At 62.3% G+C, this 16,177-nt stretch overlaps 2 protein-coding genes across 12 annotated transcripts in view; both read right to left on the bottom strand.

Moving 5' to 3' along the window:
- SPNS2 (sphingolipid transporter 2) overlaps positions 1 to 14,044 on the bottom strand; it is a 35,351-nt gene extending 21,307 nt beyond the window's left edge. For 2 of the 5 annotated variants that reach the window (XR_004280870.1, XM_032322718.1), the window contains exon 1: positions 7,879 to 8,369. Coding sequence is in view for 4 of the 5 variants with exons in the window: in XM_032322718.1 (XP_032178609.1) it covers positions 7,879 to 8,248 (370 nt within the window). In the remaining variant the exon portion in view is untranslated. Of the gene's footprint in view, positions 1 to 7,878; positions 8,415 to 13,893 lie in introns of those variants that run through there. The other 3 variants (XM_032322720.1, XM_032322722.1, XM_032322719.1) reach the window with 2 other exon arrangements.
- A 486-nt stretch (positions 14,045 to 14,530) lies between these two features.
- Positions 14,531 to 16,177, bottom strand: part of SPNS3 (sphingolipid transporter 3 (putative)) — a 34,798-nt gene continuing 33,151 nt past the window's right edge. For all 7 annotated transcript variants that reach the window (XM_032322726.1, XM_032322723.1, XM_032322725.1 and 4 more), the window contains one exon: positions 14,531 to 16,079. In XM_032322726.1, the coding sequence (XP_032178617.1) occupies positions 16,006 to 16,079 (74 nt within the window). In that variant the 3' untranslated portion in view covers positions 14,531 to 16,005. The remainder of the gene's footprint in view (positions 16,080 to 16,177) is intronic.

The following is a 16,177-nucleotide window of genomic DNA, read 5'->3' as shown; positions in this document are numbered from 1 at the left end:
CCCCTTCTTCTGTACCCGGCCTCCTCCAGGGGCTCCAGCACCCTTCTGCAGCCTGACCTCGCCTGCACTGTCCATCTCCGCCTGAGTCCCGGGCTCAGGAGCAGACACTGAGGCCCGGCAGCTGCCAGCTCTGGCGAGAGCAGAGTCACCCACCAGTTCCTCTCCGTTCACTGGCCGACCCCAGTATCAGTAACGCTACCCCCACGGTGCTCCCTGGGTTAACTGAGGGTGACCGCTGCCTCGTGCCACCCCTGTGAGATGCACGTCCCAGCCTTCAGGCCTCTGAGCCTTGACGACAGCTGGGCCCTCCTCCTGGGGTGGGGGTGGGGGGCGCTTCCACCCGTGTCCAGGGCCCAGACCCAAGGTCATGTCTCCCAATTGCCCCCGACTCCCTCCTCTGATGCTCTTGTTGAAGAGTTGGCGCCGGACCTGGTCACAGATTTTCACAGTGTCACCCCCACACACACACACTGCTGGTCCTCAGGAGACCGCAGAGAAGCCAGATCCAGTTCCTAACCTGCTGCAATCATGGAGGCCTCCCCAAGACCAAGGTAGAAGAGGAAATCACACTGACCTCAGGAGCCCCCAGCCCAGACCAGCCTCAGATGCAAGTCTGGGACCACATGACCCTGAGGTCCCTTCCCACCTTGTCAGCCAGGGCTGGGCATGCCCCCAAACACAGATGCCCACACCCCACATTCACCCTGCCTTTTTCAGAGCAGCAGACAGCTTAGCCGAATTCCCAAGAGCACGGCCTCCAGAGGCCGACCATCTGGGTTAAAATCTTGGCTTCTCCACTTATCCTGCTGTGTGACCTCAGGCAAGTTACTTAACCTCTCTGTGTCTGTATCCTCCTCGGTGATAGGTCTTAATTCTAAGATCTGAGTCACCTGGTTGTGAGGCTTCCATGCATTAATCAGTACAAAGTGCTTAGAACATAGCCTGGCACACAATAGGTCATCAGTAAGTTACGAAATGTCCTCAGGGACGGGAGCCTCGGCCATGACCAAAGAGCAGGGCGAAGTCCCCCCTCACGGTTCTTTTCTCCAAAAAGGGGCAGATGGCAGGAAAGACAGGGGCTGGGGCTGGGAAGGGATGGGCCACGCCTGCCACTGGCTGGTCCGTCTCAGAAGGACTGGGTCCCCTGTGGAGAGCTCAGAGTGGCTGCTCTGGGAGGATCACTGCCACTCCAAGGCTCAGCCAGAGCTCCCGCCCCGGTAATTACAGGAGCCCGAGGGCCTGGCTACGCTGACCTGGCTCTGGAAGGCTAAAGCTGCGAGCCACAGGCGGGCCCTGTGGGCACCGCCCCCCCCACCCCGCCCCCAGCCCGAGGGGACTGGCCAAGGCTGTCCCTGAGCCGGACCCACTTTCATGCGCAGTCGCTTCTAACCTGCCTCCAGAGCTTCCGTGGGGCCACATCCTGCCCATCCCCTGGGGAGGAACTGAGGGACTTCCGGGAGCATCTGGCCTGTGCTCTGAGCCTCGGACTGCCCCTCAGACAGCTCCCCAGGACCCCCCATCCCTGCAGCCTCCACACTTGTCATATACACACCCAGGTCCGCTGACCACTACCCCCACGTCACCGGATAGATCTGGGGCATTCTGTCAGAACAGCTCGGCAGTGCTCTCTACAGGGACCATGAGGCCGAGGCCCCCAGCCCCTGGCTGACAAGGCAGGAAGGGACTTCAGGGTCAGCCCCGCGGAGAAGCCCCACCTCCTCCCTAGAGGACCCAAACCCCAAGCATGTGACCCTAAAGACCCTGCAGCTGCAGCAGCCCCTTCCCTCGGGTGCTAGGAAGGAGCACCCCCCCACCGCCCAAACCCCCTTGCTCAGGGCCCTCCCCAATCCCACCAAGTCTCTGTGCCCAGAGTGGGCAGGGACAGGCGGCCTGGCCTCTGTCCCGAGGTTCTAGTCTATCATTTGGGGCCAGCTTTCCTGGAACCGATTTGGCCTTAGTAATTTGGGGGCTCTGCACAGCCACTCCTTCCCTGACACGCCCCCACCCCTGCCCCTGGCCCGGCTCAGGGACTCTCCCGAGACCACCAGGGCCACACTTAAACTGACCCACAGACCCTGGATGAGGCCGGGGCGTAGGGGGAGATAAAGACTTAGCGGCTGAGACCCATGGCGGCTCCCACCTCTCAGACACTAGATGGACATTCAGAAGGGAACGTGGGGCAGAGGCTGCCGGGCCAGGCAGGGACCGGCCAGTGTCCCTCACCTCACCTAACGCCCCTTTCCACCTCCATACCAACTGCCCACATGATTGCTGGAAACAGCGAGTGACCCGGCAACGGCAGCGTCCCAGACACAGCCTGTGCTCCTTGCTTCCCGGGAGCCTGTTGGGCAAACCCGCGCAGGACGGTGACGGGACCGTGAGGAGCACACAGAGCTCGCCGGTGGCAGGACACGGCCCCAGTCCAGGCCCCAGGGCAGCGGAGGGACCCCTGTGAGGGGACGCCCTTTCAGCTTCCATGCTGCTCACTTCTGCAACAGTGTAGGTGCTCTGCCCCTCACCCAGCTACCCTCAGGGCTCCTGTCACCAGCCTCCCCGCCACCAGGAGAGGGCCAGGCTCTCACCGTGTGGCCCAGGACCAGCCTGCAGAGGAGACCCAAGAGTCACCTCCCGAACATACAGAAGCCATTCTGCCCCACATGGGGCAATGAGACCACTCCGCCAGGGCTGGGGGTGGGGGCAGATGGGCCCCCCGCCCCGGACCACGTCCCCCCATCCTTCCCATTCACGCAGGGCCCACAGCCTGCTGTATGCTGTGGTGGGGAGAAGCACCTCACTGGCCCCAGCACGAGGACCCAGGCCTCAGCAGGGTCATCCGAACCCACCAGGGCCCCCAGCCTAAAAGAACCCGCGGGTTGAGGTGGGAATGGATCTAACCACCCCTGGCACCTGGCCACACCTTGGCCAGCCCCCAATGCAGATGACTAAGGTCGGCCCCTTGAAATGGGGCAGGTGTGCTGAAGGCTGTGGTTGGAAGCTGGGAAGCCTTCCGGAAGGAGGCCAAGGCACCACGGAGACCCCCCAGGGGAGACTGGGCTCAGCTGTTAGCAGCCACTGAGGAACTGGCCTGGTTGTCCTGGGGAAGGAGGGCACAGGCAGAGCTGGTAGCAGGGGCGGCAGGCAGCAGGGACCACGTGCCTCACACTACCCTTGGGAGCAAGACCCTAACCACAGAAAAGGAGGGACAGAACCACCAACGGTGCACTCAGGCTCAGAGAGGGTCAGGCTCTGCCTTAGGTGACACAGCAGGTCTGACACAGCCAGAAACAGGAAGCTGGGCTGGGAAGATGGGGACAGTCAGGGCCACACAGGGAGCCTGAGGACCCAGCCAGGGCCCTCGTCACCTCCCTTGCTCTCATCCCCTCTGCCGCAGGGCTTCAGGCCCCCATACCCAGGCAGAAACCCAAGCCCCTTCCTATCCGGGGAAGGATGGGAGCCCCTCCTCTCTGACCATAACCTGCAGCCCTCCCACTCCTCACAAAGCAGGAAACAGAGGCAGAGCTGGCCAGTAATGCCCTGGGTCCCAGACCAAGTAGCGTGTTCAAGGCATGTCCACTGACAGGCCCAGAGCGCAGCCGGAAGGTGTGGAGACAGGCACTGGCGGTGAGTCATTTGGCCCTGGCGGTCCAGGCCAGCCCGGCCGCTCACCTGCCTGCTGGCCTGCCAGACAGGCCCTCTGGAATGTGGCCCTGGGACACCGTACCCGGCAGAAGTTACCGCTGACGTGGCCGCAGCCGGGCCACCCAAGGGGATGAGGCCCCCCGAGATGTGGACCATCTCTATCCACAAAGATAGCCACAAAGCGGGGAGCCTGACCTGGCTTCCACCCAGCGAAGTGACCCTGGACAAGGCCCTGGGCCTCTGCCTCCCCATCTGTCAGCCCCGGACAGACTCAGCCAGGCTGACCGTAGCCAGAAGCCCAGACTGGCAGCACCCCCCACCCCATCCCACCCCCAGCTCAGGTGTCCTGCCAGGCCGATGGGCCCTCCTGGGTTTGTGCTGAGGAGCAGTTGCCATGGGCCACAGCCACGGCTTCTTCGCCAGGAAAGGGCTCCCCCAGGGCAGGGCTCTGCCTCTCCTCCGCAGCCCCTACCCTGCCCCAGTTCCAGCGCCCCATCCATGACAGGCTGGGTCAGAGGCAAAGAAAACCGGGTCTCAGGGAAGTTGGGGCAGAGCCTCCTCTCCCAACAGCCACTCTCCGGCGGTACACAAGGCCTGCACCAGCGCCTCCGTCTGGGCCCGTCTCCAGGAGCCCAATGATGCCTCCTACACCCTTGGCTCTGCTTCCATTTCACAGATGGAAGAGGGGGAGCCCAGAGGCAGCCCTGGCACCAGGACACAGAGCTGGGGAGAGGAACCCCAAGACCCTCGCTAGACGGGCCTCTCTTCCTCCTGAGCTGCTAGCCATGACTGGACTCAGAGTGGAGAGCTGGGGCCGCAAGGTCCGTAAGGGGCCCTGGGAGCAGAGCCACAGTGCACCTGCTCAGAGGGCCCTTGCCCTGGCCGGAAGCAGGGGCTGTGCACCCCCACCACCACCAAGAGGACGCTGCCCCGGGAGGGGGTGGGGTCCTGGTCCTGCTTGTTTCGCCCTGCGGCTTTAATAGGTGCCTGTCCCCTCTGTGCACACAGCAGATGGACCAAAGCATCTAGAGGTGACTGCTGGGCTACGACGATTTTACTCAGCTGAAGCCACCCCAAAAGGAAGGCCAGGGCCAGGGCTGGGCCCTTCTCACCTGCTTCTGAGGCCTGCTGCCCTCAGGGGGTTCTCATGGGGAGGAGGAGAGGCCATAATTAGCTGGGAATGCGGGGACAGAGCCAGATGCTGCCGCAGTTCCCAGGATGGAGACCAGTTCCCAGGATGGAGACCGGCCTGCTGAAGAAGGGAGGGGTTCTCAGAGGGACCTGGAAGGGACTATGCCACACAAACATGGGCAGGGCGCAGGGCCGGCCCGGCGGGTGCAGAGGCCCGGCAGGGATGGCACTGACAGGGTGCAGCTCTCCTGGGGGTCTGCTTGGCCCAGGTGCTCAAGAACATCCTCCCGGACTCCCCCAACCCAGGAGGTGGAGAGGAGGACGCGGCAACCGCAAGGCTCAGGGGACACCCCCAAGGTCACCCAGCTGGGAAGCTGAAGAGCCTGACTCCAACTCTGGCATCAAAGATGGGGTCCGTGCCACCCACCGCAGTGACCCAGCTGCCGTGGCCCCTGAAACGGGCCGGACCCACCTGACATGCGCTGCAACTGTAGGTCACGTGCCGTGTTCCAAAAGTCAGTATGCAAAAAAGAGCGAGCTGTCCCATGGATAGCTTTTATATGAATGACACGGTGACACTTTCAGATAGAGCGGGTTGAATAAAATACATTAATTCACTTATTTCTTCTTACTTTTCTGATGTGGCTGCTAGGAATATTTAAATTATGTATGTGGCTTGCATGGTATTTCTTCTGGACAGAGCTGGCCCCTACCATAAAGACAGAAAGGCACAAGACAGCTTAAAGAGAGAGACGGAAACTCTCCATTCTTTGACAAGGAGGCCAGGGCCACGTGGGCGAGGTTCTCAGGGCCAGGTGGGCCAAATGTCAAAGACCACCGAGCCATTCAGGGCTTGCCTCCCCTCCCGTGTCCCAGCTGGGGCAGCCAGTGACAGGTAGACTCGGGCCTAGGATGAGCCCTCTCCTGCCCTCCCCCACCAAACACATCACGCTGTACCAGTTGTCATAGAGACAGGAATCTTCCTACAAACTGAACTCAGGACAGGGGCGTTGGGGGAGTCTGCCATAAAGAGAGGGAGAGGGAGCCAGGCTTATCCGGAGAGGAAATCTGTGTATGTTGTTGGGTGTTGGGGGAGGGGCCGGCCGGGACAGGGAGGGACAGGCAGCCCAGGCCTGCTGTTTGCACAGGGTTTTCCGGGCCTTCCTCCCCATGGCCCCACGCCCCTCTTAACTGCCATTCTCCATCCCCCCTTACCCATTCACTCGAAATTTCCTATCTCGTGCTCCCATGCTGACTCTGGGACCTGAGGAGGGCTAGGCAGATAAGCCCCACAGCTCCCTGATCCCACCCCCTCCCCTCAGTCCCTGGCAGAGTCAGTGTCCCTGAGAACACCAGGGAGGGGTGGTCTGGGGCCGGAAAAAAACAAGCAGTAAAGTGTCACAATGCCAGAAGCAGCTCCATTCAGCGTCCAGCGGGAACTGGGAAGTCTCCCCCCAGACGGAGGCTTACTGGGGGGTCGAGTGCCAGCCTCATCCGACCTCCCTGGCCATCTCGGACATGAGGGGCACGGGGGCCTCAGTCTCATCTATATTCAGAAGTCCCCAGCATTCTCTGACTTCTCCCCACTTTAGGGGGACACCTAAGCTCCCAGGGCCCAGGCAGCATGTCCGGAGTATTCTTGCTGAGCTGACCCAAGAGCCTCCTGGACATGGCCCAGCTCAGGATCTGGTGCCACAGGCACCCGCTTCCAGCTCCCTGGAACGGGAGAGAACGGAGGGCCAGGGCGTTCTGAGCGTGGGGGGTGGGGGAGGATCTCCCATCAGAGCTCTTCCTTTTAACTTGACACAAAACCCCACTCAACAGAGGAGACTGAGGCCAGGAGAAGGGAAGGAGACCCAGGGCCACACAGTTTACACCAGGACTCTCCTCTCTCCTCTCCCCCAACCTACAAAGTTCTCTTTACAGTATGTCCAAAATTCCTCCTCCTATCTCTCTCTCCCTCTCTCTCATTTTTCCTTTTGGTTGTTCCAGATTCTTGCCAGGCTGTGCTTGGGCTGGTTCTGGGCCCAGGTGCCATGTGTAGTCACCGCTCTTCTCCTGCAGGGAGCCCCCATACCGGCTGGCCAGAGTGCTTTCCTCTCAAGGTTACACCATTCTCACCTAGAGGCAGCTCAGTCCATGGAAGGGCCCTACTTGCAGAGCCCTGAGAACGGGGGAGGGGGAGTGAGCAGCCAGAACCCCAGAAGCCGTCCATCCCCCCAGGGCCCAGGGATCAACCACCTCACCAACAGGAAACAGACCTAAACACTGAGACTGGCCCAAGGTCACACACCAAGCACCTGAGAGGCAAATCTGGGACTAGTAACCAGCAGGGTTATCGACCCCCACCCCAACCCCAAGGCGGGTTCCCAGAGACGCTCCCACGGGACGCGGCAGCCCCCTCTCCAGCCCCAGCGGCCTGTGCCCTACCCCAGGCCCCAAGCGCCACAGAGCAGGGGGAGGCGTCTTCAGGCCTGTAGCCAGGGCCAGCTGCAAACCGCATCCTGGGTCCCCAGGCGCCGCGGACCCGCCCCGCCCCTCCCTCCGCTCCCCGCAGCCCCGAGCCTTTGTCAGCCACGCGCTCACACACAGATCCGCGCCGCCCGCGCGCACACACCCGTTCTCCCCTGGCGCACACCCGCAAGGGGCGCGCGCACTCGCTGCTCGCACGCAGGGGAGTGGAGGCGGCGGAGGAAGGAAGGAGCTGACCCGCTAGGACCCGACAGACCGGCCGGGCTGGGGGAAGGGGAAGAGAGGCCGGGGAACCTGCGGCTGGGGCGGAAGGGGGCGCGGAGGCGAGAACACAGAGACACGCAGAGGATACTCTCAGAGAAGAGGACAAGGGATGGGACGTCAAGGGCTGGCGAGGACGCGCGGGCTACTCCGGGGATGGGGACTCCTTTGGCCTCTGGCTCCGCGGCGCGGGGTGTGGGGAGCGAGGAGTCGGTCTGTGGACTGGACCTGTGATTGCCCCAGTTGTGCCAGAGCACTGAGCCCTCAGAAACCTACATAAGGCTGGAATACAGGGACCAGAGGACCAAAGGCTTCCCGGGGTGCCTCCAGGCGGGGGTCCTGGTTCTCGGACGGGGGGAGGGGGCACCCGCTCACCTGCTACGGTGTACCTGTCCAGGTAGTTGAGCACGTTGCCCAGGCTGAGGATGGCGGCAGCTGCCCCCCGTCCGCGGCCCAGGCTGGCTGGTTTGGGCTGCTGAACGCCGGGGCCCTTGGCAGCGGCTGCGCAGCCGGGGGTGCCGGGGGCGCCGGGGGGTCCAGACGGGGCCCGCCTCACGCTGCCCGACAGCGTCTGCACCTCGTCGTCGGCGGCCGCAACTCCAGCGGCGCCCACGCCCCGCGCCCCGCAGCAGCCGCCACCTCCAGCCCCTCGCGGCGCCCCCCGGCGCCGGCGCCGCCGCTCCGCGTCCGCCTCCTCCTCCTCCGCGCCGCCCGCCGCCGCCGAGGCGCATTCCAGGCACATCATGCCGGCCGCGGCGGCGGGGGGCGCGGGGGGCGCGGGGCCCAACCCGGGCCCCCTCAGGGCGTGCGTGCGCCGCGGAGCCGCCGCTGCACCATCCCGGCCGGCCCGTCGGCTCCTGCGCTCCGGCCCGGCTGCGCGCCGCCCGCGTCCCCCGATGCGCCGCCGCCGCCGCCGGAGCGCTGACAGCTGCGGCCCGGCCCCGCCCACCGCTCGACGCCCAATCGGCGCGCGGCTCGGCCCGGCCCCGCCCCGCACGTGCTGCCCGGGGCTGCCGACGGGGGCGCAGTGCGCCGCGCGGCCGCTGGGCCGGGGCTGGCTGGGGGTTGCCCACTCCCGCGCGCGGCGTCCGGGGAGCGGTGAGAGGGTCTCGGGCGGTGGGCGGGGCGCCCAGCCGTGCGGCCCCCAGCCCTGATGGAGTCGGCCTGGGGAGAGCCCGGCCGCGTGCCCGGCGCGGGCTAGGTGGGGGCCTGGCCGGACGCAGACCACTGTTTGCCCACCGCCCCGGGGAAACCGCGCTCTAGCTCCTGAACTCTGCCTGGTACCACTCCGGGCGTGCGCGCCAGGACCCTCCCCGAGCCCCCGGGCCCCCGAGAGGCAGCCCCTGGCAAGGGGAGCAGGGCTCCCACGGGGCCTCCCCAAGCTGCGGACTCCCAGCTACGCAGGGAAGGGACGCACCCCGGAAGGAAGACCCCGGGCAGGCCCGCAGTTCTCTCTGGGTGCCCGTCTCTCCCGCGGGTAGAGAGGACAGGGTTCAATCTGCAAGTCTGAGTGGCGAGTCGCCGCCCGCAGTGAAGGAGGCTGAGTCCTGCTCCCGGGGAGAGTGGTCGAGTCACTTCCGTGTTCAGGGCCACAACCCATCTCAGAAGAGCTGTGGTTCTGTGTCCCACCCCCAGCCCCAGCCCCTCCATCTGTTTGAGGCTTTGGCTGAAGTTAAAATCCCATGTCAAGTGCTGAGGGCAGAATGTCAGCACTACACAGAGCCTGGAAACCCAGAAGTACCCCATGTTTCACAGATGGGTCCCTGCATCCAGAAAAGACCCCATCATGGACATCCAGCTAGCTCGTGGCCCAGTCGGTGCTGACCCTGCACTCTGATACCACCCTCCTGGGATGGGAGCTCCGTCCCCACCGAGGTCTGTTCTGGACCCCATGTCCACAGGTAGGTGCGGGTCCCACGAAAGTGTTGGCCATGGTGAGTCACAGCATACCTAAGAGGTGAGGCAGCACGAGGTACCCTCTTCCTGCTGAGAACAGAGTTAACCCCAGGCTGGTAGTGTTTCTTGGCGCCTTTGAGGTGTGTTCTAAATCCTGCAAAGTGACTAAAAATATGCTTCGGTGTGTTGGGTGTGGATGACGGTCACGGGAGGGCCAGGAAACACACTCCATTCTGAAAGTTCCTGGCTGCCTCTTTCCAGCTTGAAGCTGGATACCGGAAATTCTGCTGGGCGCTCTGGGACGACCCGGGCTCAACAGGCCAGCACAGACCTAGGAGCTGGGGCTCAGTCCTGGCAGTGTCCCCTACTAACTGGGGAGGGGGGTGCCAGCAAGGGGACAGCATCCATCTGTGGGGCTGCATCCATCTGTGGGGCTGCACCCAGCTGTGAAGGAGACACAACCACAGCTCAAAGCACAACCCCAAGCCCCCTTCCCTCTCACCAAAAGTCCTCCTCCTTCCAGCCATAGCCTGCCTGGGGAGATGGTTTAAGCTCTTGACCAGAAAGGGGAGCACTTCCTTTCCAGGCCCCAGTAGGCCCAGAGCAGAAGAGGTCAGAGTTTCGAACCTTCAAATTTGGGGCTCCTCTGAGCAGCTCTTCTTACTGTGTGGGGTTTCCTGAGGTTTTAACTCCAAGACACTCTCTAGAACAAGTATGTGGGGGAATCCTGGGCCACCGAGGGCAGGATGACAGGGAGGACAAGACTGGCTGGTATGACCCGGGGCAAATCACTGCAGTCTCCTGAGAGCCTCCGGCAGTATCAGTGGACCATCAGCCAGACGATTTGCAGGGCCCTTATCTCCAGTGCCAGTGAAGAGACCGAGACCCACGTAAGAGAAGGGATGTGTCCAAGGTCACACGCCTGGTGAGCAAAGGGACTTGCACTGAACCCAGGTGTGCCTGCCCCTGATGCAATGCGTCCTCTGCTGCCCCACGATGCTGCTCTGAGCTCCACAAGGTCCCTCCCCTGATCTCAGGGATGGCTAAAGGCCTTCCATGTTTGTGTGTGATGCCTGGGCCACACCAGGTTTCCTGACCAAGGAACTGGACTTTTCAGAGCCTTTAACGGAGGGCATACACTGTGAGTCTCCCAGGGGGAGGTGTAGGCTGCCGTGTCCCCATGACCCACAGAGCATTTGGTATGGTGTCTCGAGCTTTGCAGAGCATCCTCGGAAACACCAGCTTCCCCAAGGCTGATAATGGGGAGCTTGGTCCCCTCTGCCCATCCCCCAGGGCTCAGGCCTGTCTCTTCCCTTCTCAAGTGGGCACCCCCGCCCTCAGCAGGCTCTCAGCAATCACCCACGTACCCTGGACACCCCAACCTCCATCTCTAGATGTGGCCTCATCTTCACACACACCCCCACCCAGATCTCCCACAGCTTCCTGAACTCAGCACAATCAGAACTGAACTCCCCATAAGCCATGCCATCCTGGTATCACTTATCTCTTGCCAAATAGCACCGTCCTCCTCGTTGTCACTGCAGAGGGCACCTGGGGCCACGGGGGACTCCTTCTGCCTTGACAACCACATCTGGGGCCTGTCCACTTTTTGTCTTCCAGACCCCAGTGTCCCGTTGCTCACTGACCCAACTCAACATCTTACCTTTTTGCAACCCAAGACCATCTGACCCAAAACCCCCCTCCAGTCTTTCCTCCTAACTTTTTGCCAATAACTTTCTAAATCACACACGGGACCTCATGACTAGCTTGCACACCGCCTTTCCACGGCTCCCTACTGCCCATAGGGTAAAAACCTCTAAGTTCCTTAACACAGTCTCCAAGACCCATCAGAACCCTTCATGACCCATGCCGATCTCCAGCCTCAGATCCTACTGGCAGGCTCTCAAACTTACCCCTGAACTCATGGATATCTCACTTTCCGGAGCCTGGAAGCTTATAGGAATTGGGGTGCGTGCACATAGTCTCTGGTCTCCCCTCAACGCTATGACATTCAGGACCACGGAGAGCGTCACCTGGGAGCCCCCTCCCCCTGCCCTTAGTCGGGCTCTGCCTCCCGGGTCTACCCAGCTCACTCCTCTCCCTTTCCATCAAAAACCCAGCACAGATCAGGACTTCCTCCAGGAAGCCCTCCTTGACCCACCTGGAAAATGTCCTCCTCTGGGCTACTTGAGTAACCTGTGTATGCTTCCTTCCCACCAAACTCGTGTTGATTATGTTTGTACAAAAGTCTACTCCCCGCCCGGCACACCTCACCCCCCCAACCATGAGCCTTAGGGCCCTGTACCCCATCGGATTCCTCCCCACAGCCCAGTGCAGAGGAGGTGCACGGAGCATGTTTGTTGATTGAATGAGTAAATGACATTTAGCAGGTGCGCAGGAAGGGTGTGTTGATTTGCATCGGGTCCCTATTGCTCTGAGTGACTCAGACACCACCCAGATTCCTCTCATGGCCCCTCTGAGGAGGCCTCCTGGCTGACTCCACCCTCCATCACCATCCATGTGCCATTTGCCTCCACCCTCTGATCACCTCTCCCCCAAGTCAGCACCCAGCTCCGGGGAAATGGCAGCCCCGCTTGGCTACTGCCGTTGCCATGCAGGGGACTCATCCAGGCTGCTCCATCCCCCAGCCTGGGCCTGCCTCGCGAGTTCTGCTCAGAATGCTCTGTCCCTGCCTCTCTCCTGCCCAGAACAGATGGCTGAGTCCTCACGAACACAGAAGTCCCTGTTCTGTCATTTGAACATTTTTAATGCTTTCTAAATGATCGAAGCTTCAGTCTCCTCTGATCGGGGACTCCGACTATCAGAAACAAAGGATCCCTTGAAGGACCCTGAGCCCAGCTTCTTCCCGGTCCCGGTCCCGCCAAGAGGCTGCATCTGAGAGGGGCCGTGGCCTGCCCAAGATGGTTATGATGGACACCATCTCTGCCTGTGTTTGTTTCCTTCCGCTGCTGTTTCGTTTTGATATCCAGAGTCTCTTTCCCCTTCCCAGCAGCACCCTGCTTTCCTGGGCTTAACAGAGCTAAAAATCAAGGAATGCCCAAGGGTCCCACTGGACTCTCTTGCCCCAGGCTTTAAATCCTGACTGGGGTGGCAAGAAAACGGGGAAGATTGTCTGGCACTTTGGGGAGGGTCCCCTGTAAGAGGGCTCCCCTGAACTCAGGGGTGGCTAAGGGCCTTCCACATTTGTACATGATGCCTGGACCACACCAGGTTTCCTGATCGATGGGCTGGACTTTTCAGAGCCTTTAACGGAGGGCATACATTGAACCCAGCCTCCTGAATCTGGACTGTGTCCCTTAATTCTCTGAGCCCCAAATATGCTTCCAGCAAATCCCTCCCTTGCCTAGCATGGCCGCTCAGCTCCTTCTGCACACAGGCCCCCAGCCCCACCGGACAGAGTCACATAGAGGGGGCACACTCTCCTGTGTTACGGGGAAAGCTTAGTGCCAGTGGCCACCCCCCCGCACCCCCCCCACCCGCCAGCTCTTTTCGAGAGGCCACATTCAACCCAAACGTCCACATTCCCACTCAGACAGGGAGGAAAGTCGGGCACTCCAGGGGATGGGACAGACATACCCGTGTTTGGTGTCGCAGGGACACCATCTCGAGGGTTGGTGTGACCATCTCAAGGCCCGTGCCCCACCCTCCAGGCCTGAGGGCCGTGTGGAAGAGCGGACCTACCGCCGAGCCTCCCCTGCTGACCTGCAGACACAGAGAAGAGCACAGGCACACACCTGCATGCTGCGATGACACCTGGGAGCTGGAAAGCACGTGTTGTCTGGCACGAGCCGGCAGAGGGAGTGGGTCAAGCCTGAGAGCCTGGGCCTGCTGACCGTACACGCCCCACAAATGAGGCTATCAAGAGTCTCCAGGCCTCAGGGATTACTCAGAATTGTCCTTTAGGCCAGACAGGTGTGATGGGTTGACCACTCCTCTGCTCGGCTAAGCGGCTGGGCACCTGTGGCCCTGGGGCGGCAAGGCCTGGGTGACCGCCCGGTGAGACAGGAGTGTGGGAGCATGAGCAGCTGGCCAGGACGGCCGGCAGAGCAGGCCGGGTCTCTCACCTCCCAGAGGCTGCCGGCCCAGGCCCCCGCCCTGCCCCCAAACTTGAGATGAGAACACCCTAAACTCCAAGCTGGGCATTCTGTCCAGCTCAGTCCCAGCCAGGCCCACGCTGCCCAGCCCCGTGACAAAACCCTGGGACACACTGAGTCAGAGAAACCCGGGGTTCAGGACTCGAGTCCCAGCTCCCAGCCAGTCTCTCCTGCCCCCAAAGCACACACAGCCCCACAGGACCACAGAAGCCTTCTGCCTTCCCCATCCCGCACCTCTCCTGGGCCCACCCTCTCCTGGGGGATTGCCCTTCCCCCACACCTTCTCCTGCTGTTGGCCAGCTCCTCCCCCAACCTGCCTGCGCAGAGGCTCTTGGGGGACAGAACTCCTTCCTCTGCCCACAGGGGTGGTGTGCCTCACCTGGCCTGGCGTTTCCCTGCCTGTGTTGGGCTGTAAGGTCCAGGGGCAGGGTCGGATCAGCGTCTCCGCCCACCACCTGTTTCCGATCATCCTCCCCAGCTGCTGGACGCTGGGGTGGGGGAGGTAGGGTGACCATTCTGACTCTTGGGAGCCTCTCAAGGCTCCTTTCCAGGGGTGCAGGGTGGAAGGGTCAGGCCTCGGAGCAGGGCTTCCGCGGGCCTCGGCCCGGCCTGTAAGAATCACACAATGGGGGCTGGAAAAGCCACACTCAACACCCCTCTTAACACACAGCTGGGAGTGTGAGGCACAGGAAGCGTCCCAGGTCACAGCCCGTGCTGCCCAGTGGGTCCTTGGCATCCTGCCCACCCCCCAGACTGGGCCTCTCCTTCTTAGCAGAAACCAAGTCTGACTGGGGGCTCACACGTTTGGTCTTCATCTGTTTCCGCACAGAGCTCCTAAAACTCTTGGAATTTCCTCAATGCTGAGAGACCTGAAGGTGCCTTTTGTTTGTTAATGAGGGGGCATTTGGGCCCCACGTAAGGGGGGCTGGTGGCCAGGAGAACCCGGTCCCATCCCCTGACCTCTGGTGACAGACGGCGGATGGGCTGGAGGTCGAATCAATCACCAAAAGCCAATGGTTAATCAATGGTGTCTTAGTAATGAAGCGTCCACGAAAGCCAACAGCGACAGGGTGGGCACGTGGGGATGCGGGTGGATGGGGTTCTGGAGGGGGCACGTGGCTCTGCCCCTGCCCCGTAGCGCGTCCTGGCCCTCGCTTCTGCCGGCTGCTCCTGAGTGGCGCCTTTTAGTATAAACCAGTGATCTGGCGAGGAAACAGGTTTCCTGGGTTCCGTGAGCCGCTCTAGCCAATTAACAGAACCTAAAGGGGGCTCGGGGACCTTGGGTTTTTGCCCCTGGCCACTCAGGGGTACAGCTGACGACGAGCATCCGTGCTTGGCCCGTCCAGTGGGCAGGACTGGGGGAGCAGCTTTGTAGGACTGAGCCCTTCCCAGGCGGACTCTGACCCTATCTCCGGATACACAGGGTTAGAAACGAGTTGGGGGTAGGAGAAAACTGCTTGGAGATGTGGGAACCCCTGCGTACAGTGTGACTAGGTGTGGGCTGTTACTCACAAGTTCAGGAGCAGCCCATTTTGTGAGCTCCAAGGGTGAAACTGCGGGTGAGGGGCTGCTCAGCCTCAGGGTAGCCACTCCTGAGGGTTAGGGCTGAGGACGTGGGGCTGAGCCGGAGGGTCCAGCACCCAGAGCTCACCCTCCAGCAGTAGGGGCAGGGAGGCAAGCAGGGAGGCGAGCACGGAGCAAGCAAGGGTCAGGAGGGGTGCGTGAGTCTGGTGCCGGGAGGCAGGCCTCTGCTGGCCAGGCCCCAGGGGAGGTGGAGAGACGCTCCTGCTCCTGGGGCAGGAAGAACATGCAGCCCCGGCGCTGCCGGCCTGGAAGCTGCTGGGCTCCTGCTGCGCCCAGCTGCTCCGAACCCAGCGGCAAGCGAGTCCCGCAGAGCCAGCCCGGCCCACACGCTGTGCCCCAGGAATGGAGCAGCCTCCCCACCCCCGCCTGGTCCCAGGGCAGCTGAGTCCCTGTGGGGTCCAACGTGCCTCTCCTGGGGGCTTGAAGTCACAGCAGCACCAGAGTGGAAGCCCCCCTCCGAGACCCCCCTCTTTCTGTTCAGAGGGTGACCCAGGCAAAGGGGTGTCCTGTGCCCTCCTGACCCGCAGAGGGAGTGGTCCTGGCTGGGGAGCAGCCCTCCTCTTCCTCTCCTGCCCCCACTCCCAGCAGAGACACCTGGAGGCTCTGAATAACTCGGTTGTTCAGAAATCCATGGGCTTTGTGCAGGCCACGCTTGAATCAGGGCCCAGGGAACCAGGCGCAGGGCCCCAGGCTGGAGCGGCCCAGGCCTCCCGCAGAGGGTGCGGACAGCTCAATCCACAGCCCACAGGCTCGGCCAGCGCCCCGGCTGGGTGTGAAGCTGCAGCAGGTGCGGCTCAGCCGGGGTCCTGGAGCCTGGGCCAGATGGGCACTGGGGCACTGAGGCTGTGGGGCCGGAGGGAGGGGTGCAGCAGGGGGAGGGGGACCTCCTTGCCGGGGCGTGGGGGCCTCAGAGGTTCTCGGCGACGGAACCTGTGCTGGAAAGCAGGGCTTGGCTCTCGGCGTCCTTGCTGTCGGGGGTCCCTATGGGAGGGAAGGGGAGGCAGAAGGTGCCTTGGGGCCAGGCCAGGAAACCCCTCACTTCTGCTTTCAGAACGAGCTCCGGATGTGACTCCTTCTCC

This window comes from Mustela erminea, chromosome 18 (assembly GCF_009829155.1).
Source record: "Mustela erminea isolate mMusErm1 chromosome 18, mMusErm1.Pri, whole genome shotgun sequence".
In the NCBI taxonomy this organism is placed as follows: Eukaryota; Metazoa; Chordata; class Mammalia; order Carnivora; family Mustelidae; genus Mustela; species Mustela erminea.
Note: the sequence above shows the minus strand (reverse complement) of the source record. Positions and strands in the feature narration are given on the sequence as shown.